At 42.9% G+C, this 17,126-nt stretch overlaps 1 protein-coding gene across 9 annotated transcripts in view; it reads right to left on the reverse strand.

Annotated features, from left to right (window-relative positions):
- The window catches only part of KAT5 (lysine acetyltransferase 5), a 537,900-nt gene that overhangs the window by 188,369 nt on the left and 332,405 nt on the right, over positions 1-17,126 (reverse strand). For 3 of the 9 annotated variants that reach the window (XM_086938322.1, XM_086938320.1, XM_086938316.1), the window contains 2 exons: positions 8,878-8,925; positions 4,368-4,616 (listed from right to left, as the gene is read on the reverse strand). In XM_086938322.1, the coding sequence (XP_086794448.1) occupies positions 4,368-4,616; positions 8,878-8,925 (297 nt within the window). Of the gene's footprint in view, positions 1-4,367; positions 4,617-8,877; positions 8,989-17,126 lie in introns of all 9 variants that reach the window. The other 6 variants (XM_086938317.1, XM_086938319.1, XM_086938315.1 and 3 more) reach the window with 2 other exon arrangements.

Raw genomic sequence — 17,126 nt, forward strand, 5'->3', positions numbered from 1 at the left:
CAATTCAGTTGAGGATAGTGGATTGTGCACCTAGGGGAACCCGAGAAACGGTGTCGAACAGGAGCGCAGCAATTTCACGTCCGAACCCGATGGAAAAAAATTATCTAACAATGGAGTCTATGCCCATGCGCACTATCACCAATAGGAGTCACCTACCTTGTGACTGGAAAAGACTTCTTCAAACAACAAGCATTGGAAATGCAATAGGTCTCGCACCATTAGAGTTAGTGCTTTTAGAATTGCTTATGGGTTTTTTTGTAAATGTTTAGCATTTTTGTTTCCTGTAGCCAATGCTAAAGAATTACAAATAAAAAAAGCCATAAACATTTCTTAAAGCTCTAACTGAAATGGTCTGAGACCTATTGCACTGTGTGAGGGTGAGGGGTTGATGGTGAGTGAGGGTGAGGGGTTGAGGGTGAGTGAGAGTGAGGGTGAGTGAGAGTGAGGGTGAGTGAGGGTGAGGGTGAGTGAGGGTGAGGGTGAGTGAGGGTGAGGGGTTGAGGTTGAGGGTGAGGTGTTGAGGGTGAGTGAGGGTGAGGGTGAGTGGGGTGTTGAGGGTGAGTGAGGGTGAGGGTGAGTTAGGGTGAGGGGTTGAGGGTGAGTGAGGGTGAGGGGTTGAGGGAGGGTGAGTGTGGGTGAGGGTGAGTGAGGGTGAGTGAGGGTGAGGAGTTGAGGGTGAGTGAGGGTGAGGGTGAGTGAGTGTGAGGGGTTGAGGGTGAGTGAGGGTGAGGGTGAGTGAGGGTGAGGCTATGGGGGCTTATCCACTCTTTAAACATTAAAATAAAAAGTCAGCACAGAAAGTACATTTTGTTAAATACTGGCACATGCATGAATGTACACAAATAATACGAGTACTCTAGGAAAGCTGCAACTGTCACAGCTTCCAAAGCGTACTCCTGGATTTGTTTGAGAATTCCAAATAAACTTTAAATATACTACTAAATTGGTTGCAAGGCTATATGAGTAAATTTGCTATTGTTGTGCAAATTGAGCCCATTGCCTTCAACAGTGAAGATGGACTTGTTGTCATCTTTAGAACAAAGAATAGAGACCGGAAGTCCACCTCATATCAAGGGTGACTCCGTACCCTAGGTTTGAAGGAGCAGCCATCTTTGAGTGGCCCGCTAACTAGTATTTTGCCTGCATGCTGGACTACAGGCAACAGAGTACCACCCACGCCAAACTATCCCATGTCTCCTGGATACAGCTGATAATCTTTCACAGCAGCACTCATATCGAGAGCATTGGCGGCAGTGCGTATGAGTGACCTTTGTGTTCGCGGTTTAGAGTTCGGCTTCTGAGGAGCACCAGGGACTTAGCCAGGACCTCCAATTGTGACAAATGCAACATAAGTGATGCCTTTGTCAGGCAAGACGTCCATCTTTGAGGCATCACCCAGCCCATCCGCCACTAGCAAGGCGTGGCTTGTGTCCGAAGATTGGTGGAAATGTAGAATGTAACCTGACCAAATACATGATGCCCCCACCTTGGTGTTGTCATCGTTGTTACAAATATCACTGAACCTAAGCATGAGTAAGTGATGGCTTGGTAAAATGGAGCCTTCTGGTCATTTTAGGCTTAATTTTCCAATATATAAGAAATATTCGAGAGACAAAATGCTAACACGATCTAAGACTTAAATGAAGCTCATTTGTTTACAGGTAGTGGTGTATAATGTAAAATATCCTACCTATTGAGAGGGAATTCAATTCTCGTCTTGTCTCGAACAGACGGCGGGCAGGGGAGGGGGCGGAGCGGGGAGAGGGAACAGACGGAGGGAAGGCCAGATAAGGGGAGGGGGGAGGAGAGTAGGGGAGGCACGGCCTAGCGGCCGTGCAATCAAGAAGTGAGGGGGCGGGAGAGTAGGCAAGGCAGGCGGCTGGGGGGAGGGGGGAGGAGAAATGCGACGCGACATGGCAGGCAGGGGAGGGGGCGGAGCGGGGGTGTGGGAGGAGTGCGGGAACAGACGGCGAGGGGAGGAGAGTAGGAGGAGGAGAGTAGGGGAGGCACGGCCTAGCAGCCGTGCAATCAAGAAGTGAGGGGGCGGGAGAGTAGGCAAGGCAGGCGGCTGGGGGCATGTGCACGCGCTTTTAAGCTCAATGCGCATGCGCATTGAGCTTAAAAGTCACGGGCACTGCAAGGAATCGCCACGATTCCTTGCAAGTTGGACAAAGAGTGGATAAGCCCCCATAGTCTCGCTTGCTCGATGCGCATGCGCATCGACAGGCGAGACCTAAAAACAAAGTGCAAACATCCAGACCCAACACTAGATGGCAGACTTATGTCTGCCAAGTGATCTACAGCTCACATGCCTCGAACAGTCAGTTTCCTGTAGGGATACAGACCACCTTAACAGTTTGGGGTTTTCACCTTTCATTTGATGTAGCCATCTGAGAGGCCAGGCCCATGGTCTGTCTGAACTAGTAAGTGAGTGCCAAACAGGTATGGCCTCAACTTATTCAGAACCTAGACCACAGCAAAGGCTTCCCTCTCTATGACACTCCAACGCTGCTCTCTGGGAAGTAGTTTCCTGCTTATAAAAGCTATGTGTGTGTCACGCCCTCCATCATTTGTTTGGGCTAGGACTGCACCTATGCCATGCTCAGAGGCATCTGCCTGCACAATGAACAGCTTGGAGAAATCTGGAGCTTTCAGGACTGGGGCAGAGCACATTGCATCCTTCAGAGGGTCAAACAATTTTTGACAGCTGTTCGAAGCTGGGTTTCTGTTGCAGTAACCCCCCACTGTTTGCCAGACTACTAATACACTTTGACTTGATGTGCCCTAGGTCCATGCCAACCAAGTTCCCAGGGCCTGTGTTATTTCCCAAAACTGTACCTTGTACCCCCAATTGGCACCGCTCTGGCCACATGTCAGCCTCTTGTAGAAGGTACCATGGGCACCAAGGGCACTGTGACTAGGGAAGGCCTCAAAGGACTACAGCACTGATTGTGCCACCCGTAGAATCCCTGTACCTTTACACACACACTGCCATTGCAGGCAGCATGATTTGCTGCAGAACAAAGTCAAGAGTCGACATGGCACACATCCCTGTGTGCCATGCCTACAACCCATTGCCCTGGCACAGGACAACCACCTCTCTAGCGGGGTGCACTATACCAATGGTGAGGGTACAGGTGCATGAGCCATGTAACCCTACAGTGTCTAGACCAATTCTTAGACATTGTAAGTGCAGTAATGCCATTAAGAGTATATGGTGCTGGAATTTGGTCATTACGAACTCCACAGCACCATAATGGCTTTACTGAAAACTGAGAAGTTTTGTATCAAACTTCTCAGCACATTAAACCCACACCGATGCCAGTGTGGGATTCATGAAAAATGCACTCAGAGGGCATCTTGGAGATGCCCCCTGAAAACTACCAGTCTCTGGTGGGTTCCCGGACTTGTACACACCAGCCTGCCACCACTTGACATGTTTCTGGACCCCTGGGGTGAGAGCCTTTGCTCCCTGAGCCGAGAAACAAAGCCTTTCCTGGGCAGAGGTGTTCACAGCTCCCCCAGGACAGAAAGAGCCATATGTGGCAGGGGAGCTTCAAAGGCCATGCTGCCTTTGTAACGTGAACCCAAGCCTATCCTGCTATCAGGAGCAGGCCCCCTTCATGTCCCCCCTGCTTTTATCCAGGAAGACAGGTGGGAAAAATTAGCACAGCCCAGAAGGTGTGCCCACCTCTGCCAATCCCACCCCTCAGGTGGGGGAGGCGAGATGAAGCCCACTCTTCAGTGCCCGCCATCTTGCAGATGGCAGGCACTCTCCAATCCGGATTAGGGATTGTGCCCACTCCCCCAGATGGGGTGAGCACACCAAGGGTGTGGTTGCCCTTAGGTCAGTAGCCCCCTGGCTACTGACCTCGAGACCCCTAAAACCTCCCTAAAAACAATATTTAGGGGGTCACCCGGAACCAAGACGGCAGATTCCCGCAACCTAAGAAGAAAGACGAAAGAAGATGCCCAACAGAGGACAATGCAGAGAAGAACTATAGGAAGCTGGCTCTGTATATACTATACAAAAAATGAGGTATAGTGTACAGAGTCCGGTGGAACCCCAAAGGTAGGCAGAGGTACCGATTCCGTACACCCGAGAAGAGATTAGAGCCCCCAAAAATAGTAATTTAGAGATCGAGAATGATGATAAATGAAAGCAATTAGGAACTCTTAGCCAGACATGCAGGTTCAAGTTTTGGTAAGCCAAGTTATATCCAAGACAAAAGGTCTTACATTACATGAATATGCGTTCAGCTTGCTCCAAGACTTTTTAGGGTAAACATAAAGAAACTGCTTGAAGTTAAAAAATAAAGTAACAAGTTTTAGCAGTAAGTCTACCCACAGTTTGTTAGTCTACATACCAGGTGTCTTTGGAGGCACTTGAGGCTTTTGACGAACTTTAGGCAGAATTCGCACAGGTAGAGAACTGGAAGGGTAGTGAGTTCCTGTGGATATGGTGAGAAGTACCAGGGTTTTAATCGGTGTCGGCCCAGTTCAATACACTCAATGTTCTTCATTCGGGTTATGATGTCATCATGGCTGCGGTCAGACACCAAGCTGCCAGTCATCCGAGGAGCAGAAGGAATGCCATCAGAGCTGTCCTGGGAGTCCTGCAAGCAATCATTCCAGCCAGCAGTTAGAAGATCATTAAATGACAAATTTAAATGAAGGGGCACTCCTACTTGTTCTTCAAAAACAGACAAAGCCTTATGCCAACTCTTCATGTGTAGAAATGTGCTAGGGTATAGGTAACTACTCACATCTGATCAACTGGGATCTGAGTCTCAAACTGAGTAATTCATTTTTTACACTAAGAGAAGGTTACAGAGCTTTAAACTCACACACACACCTTCCCGATAACTTACTTGAGCAGATATAAGTCTTTCTGAAAAACACTTCTTGTGAATTTCATTTAATAGACTTAAAATGTTGATGCATACACATGCATGTTTTGTTAAAACCTACACAAGCCATTCAAAATGACATCAGTCTTATAAGACCCAAGAAACACTAAGTTGAACTGATAAGCTTTCAGGTATGTACTTTAAGGACAGAGCTATTTCCAGTACGTCTATTTAAAAGTAAACTACTGCCTGTTTTGTATGAAGACATGGAGACAAATTAAGCCATAGCAAGAGTGAGTGATCATGTGGGACATTTCAAGTGGAGCAAGAAAGTAAAAACTGTACTATATTAAACATTTTTGCAGCTGTGCAGTGACTTCAGTGGCAACAGAACACCCAGAAGAGACCATTTTAGAAAGGGCTAGAGAGACAATAAGAGGCAATCTTAAACAATGCAATGTACTAGGAAAACCTAAGAGGGATAACAGAGAACACAAAGTGCATGTATACTGAATTTTTAATAATGCCTACAGATACAGAACAGTCGGGGAATGTCAAAGGAGTCCAAATAATTCTTACTGTACAACATGGCTCAATTCAATCTTGTAATGCACTCTAAAAACTGAATTAAGAATCAGTCAACTGTTCTCCATTTGAAAGTAGTGGTGTACTTACCATGGACTATCGTTAATATATATGCTGGCAATTCCGCAAACGTTCTAGCCTAATTCTCATACCATAAACTAGAAAAACAAACTGCTACCCTTTAACAGCAGAAATCCACAATCTAAAGCTTCAGGGGCCACTTGCAAGACTTAATTTTAAGATTGCTACAGTCCTTTCACAATGAACAATTCTCAAATAAACATCATGAAACATTGATCTCAGCGGAATATATAGGGAGACCCATTTAGCCCATGGAGAAGCTGTCTTGCAGGGCCTAAAAAAGGCAAACTTGGACATTAACACAAAAACCATGCAATAGGATTAACATGAATTAAATATCTAGGTGATGTTGAGTTAGGCCCTAGGTGGACACGGTAACTGCAATATTGAAACTAATCTAGAAAAGAAGTAGGGCACAAACAGGGGATTTTGCATGTTATGATATTAGTGCTGTTAAATTCTGAATCAGCCAGAACCATGATCACACAAGACGAAGCTCATGGTTTCGAAATCCATTATGTGAATGAAATTGCACTCATGAACTTATGCATGGTAACCTGGCATTATCTTTGCTTTTTGATGCAAGGCTAAAGGTTGATTTAAAATTGATGCCTCCAAGTTGTTGAAGCATTTTCCTCATAATATACTATAAAGTATCCCAATCTGAGGAATAAAGGAGAAATGTGTCCTGTCTGACATACCTCAGTGAAGCCATGGCGATCAAAAGCTGATTGTCACTAGTTCTACAGGACTTTCTTACTAAGGGACCATATTTTAATTTTAGCCATTATAATGTTCAAAGGTGGATGAGCTTACTTCACATAGAGCAATCAATCAGCCAAGTCATCCCAGTGTACTCTGAAAGCATCATTCACTATAAGAAATATATCCAGAGAAGCCCTTTTGTAGACATCAGTCAGCTAAATTACATGCATCAACTTACAAAATGGTACACAAACGAAAAATTAAGAACTTTCATTACTAGGGAACACATTATAATTTCCTCTTAAGGGTCCAATGGCAAAAACAAAGTTATGTTTTTCTCCACAAAGATCTTCTGTTATTTTTCCTGAAAGCTTATAACTTTGATGCTGGGAGCAGATGCATTAAAGTAATCAAAAACGAGTTCTAAAGAAAGGTAGCCTTCTGTAAAGGAAGAATAGGTTCGAAGTTTGAAAAAAGTAACCATTCTGCTTGTGGCCAAGAACAGAACTGGAAATGCATTTGTTTTACTAGTACAGGGGCTCCCTTATTATTACTGTGAAGGGGCTTTGAATGTGTAGAATTTTATTTTGGTATCTGGAAGGAAAAACAATAGAACATCATTGTAAAAAAAACTCTTGGGAGGATGTAAGCTATCCATTCAGGATAGAATATACAGCACTAGGTCTGTATGAGTAATGCACTGATTTGAGGCATCAGAGTCAAAAGTATTTGACATCAAAGATTTTGGGGCACAATAGATTCTGCAAAATCTCACCTTCACCATATCCTTTACTCACACACACAATGTGTAAGGGGGATGTTGTGGTCCAATACCTATCCCCATGACTTTGAGGTACAGCTGTAGGAACATGCTGCCCTCTTGCTTGTTCAGACTGAACATAAAAGTAGTAGTGAAGATTAGAACCAATCTGACTTAGAGAGACTAGGACAAACTAACAAGGAAGAGAAGATTAATTTTAACACCGAGATTTGATTAAGGAGCAGCCAATCTTTCAATGATATGGGCAAATAGATCCCTCGAGAACATATCACAGCCTCCACCATAATTCAAATGATTAAGTGGTAATTTAACTTACTCGATTTTCTTACCTTCATTTTTCAAAAACCCCATGCTGAGAAGCAACTAGAAAATCTTAGGTTCCCTCCTCTTGATAAGACTGGTATAAGTAAGCCTGGACACTTGTTTTTGGGGGTGGAGGGCTTATCAGAAAGAAAGCACTAAATCGAGCAAAGGAATGACTAGGTTTTGTTCATAGAGAACCCCATAGAATGAAAGATGTCTTAGACAATTGTTGGTTTGATAAGGGTGTCACACAGAGAGGAAGCCCTAATCCACCAATTATCAAAATGTGCACACTAGGGTCTCTTTTAACGACAAGTATGCTTACACAACAGCAATATCTAAGCATACATTATGTTAGGCGTAATAGGGTTCTACCTTTTTCGTACTGTTATTGGTTAGGATCATAAAGTTAAACAAACTCAATGTCGTTCTTGATGGGAACAAAATGAGGATTTTGTGTACGATGCCCATGTGTATTCAGTGCAAGCATCCACATGCTGTCAGCCACAACAGCACAAACAGACACGTAAGTGTGCTTTAGACAGCCACATTAAAGACAGTCTCCTTCTTTGACTAACAATACTATTTGTCCCAATTCTACAACCTTAAAATGATAATCTGATGCATTTTGAAACCTAATCTTTTTGAAAAGGTAAGTAGCGTGGGGAGAGGACAAATTAGATTGAAATTAAAAGAGTATTTTCAATAATATTGTGATGATTGTACATGGGGTAAACTCTTAATCCGCCACAGTATGGAAGAGGATGGTCTCAGCATGTGCAACCTCTCTTGAGCATACTGTGCAAATAAGAGGATTTAACCTTAGCTTTCCACATCATCATAAAGTGAATCTTTATGCCTTTAGATACAAAGCCTGGTAAGTCACAACTATGTCAGGGATGTCATGTGACAATGTTACTCTTTATTGTATACCATCCCCTTTCCAAGTTAAAAGTTACATTTCCATTAGTACAAGGCAAGTATCAAGTCACGTTCGTTCTGAGTTAATTTCACATTTGAAACGAGAAATGGCAAAAAGCAGACAGGGGGTCACCTTGCTGGATTGTGAAGCCACCATTTTCCTATGTATTTTCATTAAAGCTACTCATAGCCTTGGTCCAGGGCATGGAGTGAGAAGGAGTTCACACTGTGTAGAAGTCTTGAGAAATGGTTTAGTGTTTAGAGATCGTAATGGACTGCAATAAAGAGAAAACGAAAAGTTTGGAAATGGAATTCTGTTTTTAAGTCTTGTTGGAATGTAGGTGTTTGAGCTCCACAGTCTGCTATTTAACAAGTATCCTTTTTCAAGTTCATTTGCATTATATTATTTCACTTAGATGAAATGTCACTTTTCATGTTTCATAAGGGTAATAATGCTATGTGCTGTTTTTTCCTGTGCAAGCGTAAAGATTCACAATGCAGTCATCTATTCATCTTAAAGAGAAAAAAAACCTTAAAGAATAATTTAAGAATTATGGCTGCAATAGGTTAATACAACCTCTGTCAAAAAAGTTGTTATAAGGTTTAGCCTCTTCAGAAAACAAAAAACAATAACAGAAGGATTTAACGTGCCTCTTCCAAGCATGCCAAGTATTGCGAGATCGGTGCAGCTGCTGCTTCCTGGTGGGTTGCCGATGCCAAAAAGCGTGATCCAGTGGTGGGGAAAGGTGTCGGCCAGCGCCGCTTCAGAAGAGGCGTACATAGAGATTTTTTGATTTTTTTTTTGTTGATTTTGTGAAAGGGGGAAAAAAGAAGAACATATGAGAGTAAAAAATATGAACCAACCTTGGAAAATTTACCACATAGCATGGAATGAGTTAAAGCAGGTGATACATGTGTGCTTTCTGAAACCTCTATATGTGACAGTCCTTAACAAAAGGCTTAATGTCTTCTCTATGATCTCCACAATATTGTCCTGGTACATCTGAAATGTGTCAAGACTAAGGGTGCCTAGGCCTTAATCAGGCAATCGTGCACTCAGAATGCAGATAAAGTCCATAGTTTGAGAAAAACTGAGAAAATATTTATGCATAATGACTGTCCCAGACTATCTTTCAAATGTCCTAACGTCCAATGCCTTCCACAGGTCTGGTTAAATACATTTACCAAATGCACTCTTCAAGTGTTCTTGCCGGTTATCCATCCCTCACTAGTAACGCGTCTCAGAACACTTGTCAATATTCTGTCAACTACCGGAAATCTTAACATAAAAGGAAAACAACTCTTTTCAATATATCCAAAATATTGTAAAATAGGTCCTGCCAAAGAGACACTGTTTAGTATAATTATAAAGCTCTGTGCAATCAGTAACAACTGGCATGAACTTCTCAGTTAATCATTGTAGTCTTTAATGGCCTTCGAAGGGCAGGACTTTAAGAGGGCGTGTGTGTGTACATGCATGGGCATTTATTGTGATAGCACATCTGCAATTGTGGTCATCTCACAATTAACAACGGAAAAGCATTGTTTGTTTTGATAATAACTTTGCCCTTCAGAGGAATCTCCAAATAACTTTACAAAAATACAACGTAGTATCAATTCAACCCTATAAAATACTGAGTAGAGATTAGTCAAAGAGGAGAAATTTAAAGGGGAGAATAATGTAATTCCTAAGGGGAAAGATGTAATTGCTAGCCACAGCTAAAGAAAATAATATGGCTGGAATGACACAAAATTTGGCATGTGGTAAAGGTAGCTGTTTTCCGTCTGCCTTTTAGGTCTCATCTGTAGCCAACTGTAGCTGTCATTTGGCATCAGATCTATTATTGTAATGGCCACTTGTTGATGATTCAATGGCTTTATTGTCTATATATATTGTTTTTGTTTTGTTTTATATAGAAAGATCTTGACCCGAATCGGGTATCAGAGCGCTTTACATAGCATCAGTTGCATTACCCGAGGACACATTCATTTTTTTGTTAGGCACGGGGAGCTTAAGTTATTTGCCCAGAATCACAGGATATTCAGCGTTGTTGCCACGTTCCTGATTGGATGCCTTTCTTCCCTATTCTTGTGTGTGACCCGCTTAGAGGATAATTTCTGTCTCAATGTGTTTTGACTGGGTGAGCTGTATTTTTCCACTGCTTACATCATGTCCTAACAACAGGGTGCATTAAGGATTATTTTCTTTCACTCTTCTGTCGCTGCCTATTCCCTTCCGTTCTATTTAAAAGCCTGCTATTCAGGATTGTTCACTTGTTCTCCGCCACCTGCCACTAATACGGTAGCAGGCAACCAACTCTGAATGGTGTTTAAATTACTCCTAAATGTACATACAGGGGTATTATGGGAGATCATGGTCAAAAGCCATGCTCAGTGTTCATCTTGCAAAGGGCAGACTAAGAGTTGTCAAACCCTGTGCACACTGATTAGATTTACAAGGCATGCCCCCATATTCACGTGGGGAAAACAGTGGCCAGAGAGCATAACTTCACCCACTTACTCTACATCCAGAATCTATAGAACAGAGGTTTCAGAAATGCCTAGCTGACTACGGGCAAAGAGCTTAATATTTAGCCAAAGCCTAAACAGACTAACCATGCCTAGAAGTCTATAGGACTTGTCCAAGCAAAAAGGAAGAGGTCACAGGTCACAAGGTTCCTTACACCTTATTATTTCAAGTTCCTTTCCCATACTCATCCCTAAGGAATTCATCATAAGTGGAAAATTATAAAAGACATTCCACATATTGGATTCAGACTTGCATGCCTTCAACCCTTGAGTTTGTATTCTGGAGCCCTCTCATGTTGAGTTGTGCTCACCTTGTCCACACTGGCCCTCACCAGTATATCCGTTTTAGCTAAACAAGTTTCTGGATGGATAGAACTGATTCAAAGCTGCCAAAGGGTGAGGGTGAACTAACCATGCCTCCGAATTGTGTCCTGGTCCTTTTAAGGTACAAGTGTTCCTCATTCTGACCAAACATGAGCCCAGCACATCCTATCCATAATGTACATGAACCGGTTACGCAGGTCCACGAACTAAAGAACTGCCAATGTTGGCAAAAGTATCACCACCAACACAGTCACACTCTGATTTTTAAACCTATTAATGGAGGCATTCGTAACCACAAGCATTCCCTCCATAACTTCACTACTAATTTATTTATTTATTTATTTATTTATTTATTTATTTATTGCTATTTTTAAAGCGCGCAAATACCCGTACGGGTGTCTCGGCGCTAGTGATCAGAGAACTCCTAGCTCTTGAGGGTAGTTAGACAGAGGAGAAAAGCCATGTCTTGAGGCTCTTTCGGAATTTGATGAGGGTGGGAGCAGTTTTGATATGCAGTGGGAGGGTATTCCATAATTTGGCAGTAGCTGTAGTAAAGCACCTGTCTCCCCAAGTGGCTTTTTTTGTCCGAGGGACAGACAGCATGCAAGTAGTAGAAGATCGAAGTGTTCTGCGATGCTCCAGAGGATGAAGAGCTGTTTTTAGGAACTTAGGCCCTGGGTAATTAAGGGTCTTGTAAGCTATACAAAGAGCCTTGAATTTTATTCGGTTCCTAATTGGGAGCCAGTGGAGCTCTTTGATGCGGTGGGATACTGAAGTGAATTTGGGGATTGAAAGTAAAATTCTTGCAGCCGCGTTTTGGATGGTCTGGAGTTTGTTAAGGACTCCTTCCTGTGCATTAAGAAGCAGGGAGTTGCAGTAGTCCGTTTTTGAGAACACAAGAGTACTAATGAGAGTTTTTCCAGCTGACTGAGGTAGATATGGAAGAAGTTTCTTGATTTTTTTAAGTATAAAGAAAGCAGATGATGTCACGGCATTGGCGTGGTGGTGGAAGGTCAGTTTGTTATCGAAGATAACTCCCAAATTACGAACCTTAGTCACCGGTTCGGGGGGGGTCCTAGCTCCGGTGGCCACCATTGTGGGGACCATGCTGGTTTCAAGCTCCCGAATGTCATCACCTCCGTTTTATCGGAGTTGAGCTTGAGGCAGTTTGATGACATCCAGGAGCTTATTGCCTTCATACCCTCCTGGAAGTTGGCTGCTACGCTAGCTCCGTTGTCATGTACCGATAGCACTAATTGCGTGTCATCGGCGTATGTGGTCAGTGCAATGCCATAAGATTTTATCACCCTCGCCAAGTCCGATACATAGATGTTAAAAAGCGTCGGACTTAGCGAGGAACCTTGTGGGACTCCACAGGGGAGAGAGAAGGTCTGGGAAGTGTAGTTGCCCATTTTGACAATCTGTGGCCGGTTGGCGAGAAATGAAGCAATCAGGTCTTTGGCTGTTCCTCCTATTCCCAAGGCTGCGACACGGTCGATCAGAGTGATATGATCGACCGTGTCGAATGCAGCGGAGAGATCCAGGAGTATCAAGACAGCTGATCCTCCCTTATCCATAGTTGTTCTAATTTCGTCCGCGGCTTTCAGTAGTGCCGTCTCAGTCCCGTGTCCCTGCCTAAAACCGAACTGCGTGTCATCTAACAAGTTGTTGTCATTTATGTATTTTGACAACTGTAGGTTCATGGATTTTTCAAAAATCTTTGCTGGAAATGGGAGACAAGCGATAGGTCTATAGCTTGCTGGAAGAAGAGGGTCTAGCGTGGGTTTCTTCAGCAATGGTTTTATGATCGCTTCTTTCCAGACTGAAGGATATGTTCCCGTAGCGAACATGGCATTACATATTGTGGATAGTGAGGGGGAAATTGCTTCCGGTATGCGGTTGAGAATGGAAGGGGGACAAGGGTCCAGGGGGGAGCCTGATTTGGTGCTGGCTACTAGACGTTGAATTTGATCTTTATCTACGGGGTTAAAAGATAAAAAAGTTGGTGCATTGCTAGTAGAGGGAGAAGTCACAGATTGTAGAGGGGTAGATCTCGAAAAAGTCTGGAAGATGGAGCTGACTTTTTCCTCAAAGAAACTGGCCAAGGCATCTGTCAGTGATTGAGAAGTCTCTAAGGGCGGCGTCGGGGGATTGGATAAGGTGGTGACTACCCTGAATAGTTCTCCTGAAGAATTTTTTGCCTGATTGATCTGAGTGATATAGTAGTGACTTTTCTCGGTAGTTATCGCTCTTTTGTAGATAGCGAGGGCAGTTTTGTAGTTGGATTTGTCTGCCAGATTGTAGTTGCGGCGCCATTGTCTTTCCAGGTTCCTGCAATGTTGTTTCTGCATGCGTAGGGCCTCCGTGAACCATGGGGCTGAAGGTGTTGTTCTATTTCGGTGTGTTGTTTTGGGAGGGGCTAGTTTGTTACAGGCCAAATCCAGGTTGGTCAGGTAGTTTAGGGATGCTTTGGTAGGGTCTTGCTCAGTAGGGATATATATATCCTGTATCATCTCTGCTAATTGAGATATATCAATATTTTTCCAGTCTCTGTATGTTGATCGAGCTGGTACGTCTGTGTTCGATTTAATGGCGGTAGTTTGTATAGTGAAGCAAATGGCTGAGTGGTCTGACCAGATCAAAGGGATTATCTGGGTAATGTTTACAAGAGGACTGTTTGTAAATATGCCGTCTAATGTGTGACCGGCCTGGTGAGTCGGAGAGTTAATGAGCTGTATTAGTCCCACAGCTTCAAGATCTGAGATTAGTTGCATGGTATCTTGGTTATTTGAAATCTCAAGGTGAAAATTAAAGTCACCTAGTAGCGTAAACTGGGGGGTCCCAGCGACTGCTTCCAGTAAATTACCTATGTTAGATAAAAACTTCGCTCTTGAGCCAGGAGGGCGGTAAATCAGCATTCCCTTAAAGGATGCTTTTGCTGATAGTCCTAAAGTGAATGTAAGTGACTCGTATTATGAACATATATGTGGTTTGGTCGCAAGTTTGAAGTGGCTTTTATAAATGATGGCTATGCCGCCACCTCTTTTTATTGGTCTATCGAGTCTACAAACATTGAAATTGTTGGGAGTGGCTTCAGCGAAGTCAGGTCCTGAGGCCTCGTCGCCCCAAGTTTCAGTAATAAACAATAGGTCAAGTTTATACGCATCGATCAAGTCGGCTATTTCTGTTTTGTGTTTAGGGAGGGATCTGGCGTTTATTAATGCCGCTTGTATGGAAGGTATGTTATTTATTGAGGGTTTACAGGAACGTTTGATGCAAAATGGACATGACACTGGGCCTAAGATATGGTTGGAGTGACTTACAATAGGGAGTGCGTGCGGTTGATCCGCTAGATGTCTTAGTTGTCGTAGTTCGCCGGCGGAATAGGTTAGTCTCACCGTATCTGAATGAAGCCGTGGGTCTGGAGTTGCAGGGGGGGTGGCCGTTGGCCCGTCCTCGGCGCGGACGAGCGCAGACGAGCTTGCCTTATGCACGCCTTCGGCGCGCATTCGTCGCGCCCGCTGCGCTCGTCCGCTGCGCTTCCTGTTACAGCACATTTTTATGTCAATGGGCTGGCATAGAATGAAGGCGTGGTCACGTGATAGGTCACGTGGGTGGGCGTGTCCGCTGCTGTGACGCGGCGTTGCCTAGCAACAGGATGCCGATGCCGTCTGTCACGAGTGCTCAGGGGAATGCGTGCAAGTTAGCAGTTCTATGTAAAATCAAAGCAACAACACAACAGATTAAAATGAGGGCGAGCTAACTCCCGGCTTCCGCCTCAGGAGTGGAGTTCTTCGAACGCGCGAAAGCAATCTTCGCGCGCTCAAATAGAGCTAGAGTGGTCACGTGATAGGTCACGTGGGTGGGCGTGTCCGCTGCTGTGACGCGGCGTTGCCTAGCAACAGGATGCCGATGCCGTCTGTCACGAGTGCTCAGGGGAATGCGTGCAAGTTAGCAGTTCTATGTAAAATCAAAGCTACAACACAACAGATTAAAATGAGGGCGAGCTAACTCCCGGCTTCCGCCTCAGGAATGACCTCACACAGGGCACCGCAAATTACATTAGCAATTATATCACTGATGTTAAATGTATCAGGGATTCTTGAAAACCTGCAATTTCTGGCAACCATCAGAAGATTTTTAATAGGGTTTATGAGAAAACATTCTGCAGTACTACAGACAACTACTAGAAGTCACATGTTCTATATGGCAAATTAGCTTCAAAAAGGCCCGATTTTCCAAAGTATTTCTAAAGGATGCTGCCATATGCTCATGATATGTTGTTGTATTCCCTTACAGTGGCATAATATTCACCAAACATTTATCGATACACCAACAACATTCTGTGCTTAGCATTACTAGAAGTAAAAATTTTATTAGTTCAGGCAAGTAGTCATATTAGTGGTGTTGTAACCACTCCGCTCCATCCTTATATGACATTATTTACCTGAAGAATTGCAGCCTTCTATGGGAAAAAGTAGTGAAGACATCTATTAACTGCTTGTGGAACCACAACTTTTCCGTTATGTTTTTGATGTTTGGCTGCCTTTCAGCTCTGTACATTTTTAGTGAGGAAATCTATTAGCGAGTAGCAGTACTGCAGTGTTTCCTCTCTATAAAAAGAAGTGTGAGGACATCAACTGGCAGAGGTACTGCTGCCTTTCACCACCAAATTGTATCAAATGTTTTGAAGTGCATTAGTTATATCACACACACATTATATATATATATATATATATATATATATATATATATATATATATATATATATATTATATAATATATTCAATGAAAAAACCATTGGTTTTAGGCCATATATAGTTAGGGATTTGCATTTACAAAACCTTATTTTACTCGCATAAAACCATTGAAATTCCATATATAGTTATAAGCGCTAACTATATATCGCGCACCCGCAATCCACTGCTGATGATGTCACATATTACATCATTCATGACATGGTTAGTGACATCACTGATGACATCACTGATGACATCTCAAATGACATCACTGATGACATCACTGATGACAACATCCAGTGACTGTATGTTTCTGTAAAGTTAAAATATGTCTTACATATTGAAGAATGAGTGGATGTATAAGTGTCTGGATGAAGGATTTAGTAGGTGCATGACTGACTGTATGAGTTAGTGATTAAATGTGTCTCACTGAGTGCATGGGTTAGTGACTAAACTGTCTTAATTTGTGCATCATTATGTCTGTTGTTCTGTAAACTGTTGCATGTGTTGATAAGTAGCTATATGAGTAACTATATGGGTTATTGATTGGTTGCCCAAGTATTTGTATGGGATACTGAGTGTGTGTGTGGGTGGCTGGGAGTTGTATGACTCTGTGCATAGATGTGTGAGCAGTTGATTCACTAGATGTATGGTTTCAAAAGTGCATGTGGAAACAGCTGTATGGGCGGTTGACTGTGTGCATGAGTGTATTGGTGAGTGAATGGATATCTCAGTGCTACATGTCAAAGTAAGTACATATGTAAAACACAGTACATGTGAGAGTTGACATATATAAATAACTGTGCATAAGAGCCAGTGAATGTGTGAGTGGCTGTATGGATCATTGTGAACTTGTATCAGGGATTGTATAATAGAGTAAATATGTGTTAGTATATGTTTGAATAAGTAAAGTTTGTATAACTGTATAGTTGAGGAAATGGAGGTGTGATTGATTCTTTGCATTACTGACTAGGTGTGTGAGTAACTCCATGGATGAGTGACAGTCTGTGAGTGTCTGTTTACACTGATTGTATCTAAGGTTATATTAGAGTCTGAAGAGGTTCATCGTATTATCACAAATGATATCATCAGTGATGTTATCAGTCATGTCAAATGAGATGTTTTCAGTGATGTCATCAGTGATGTCATTTGAGATGTCATCAGTGATGTCATCAGTGATGTCACTAACCATGTCATGAATGATGTAATATGTGACATCATCAGCAGTGGATTGCGGGTGCGCGATATATAGTTAGCGCTTATAACTATATATGGAATTTCAATGGTTTTATGCGAGTAAAATAAGGT

The sequence above is a fragment of the Lissotriton vulgaris genome, chromosome 9 (genome assembly GCF_964263255.1).
Source record: "Lissotriton vulgaris chromosome 9, aLisVul1.2, whole genome shotgun sequence".
Lineage (NCBI taxonomy): Eukaryota > Metazoa > Chordata > Amphibia > Caudata > Salamandridae > Lissotriton > Lissotriton vulgaris.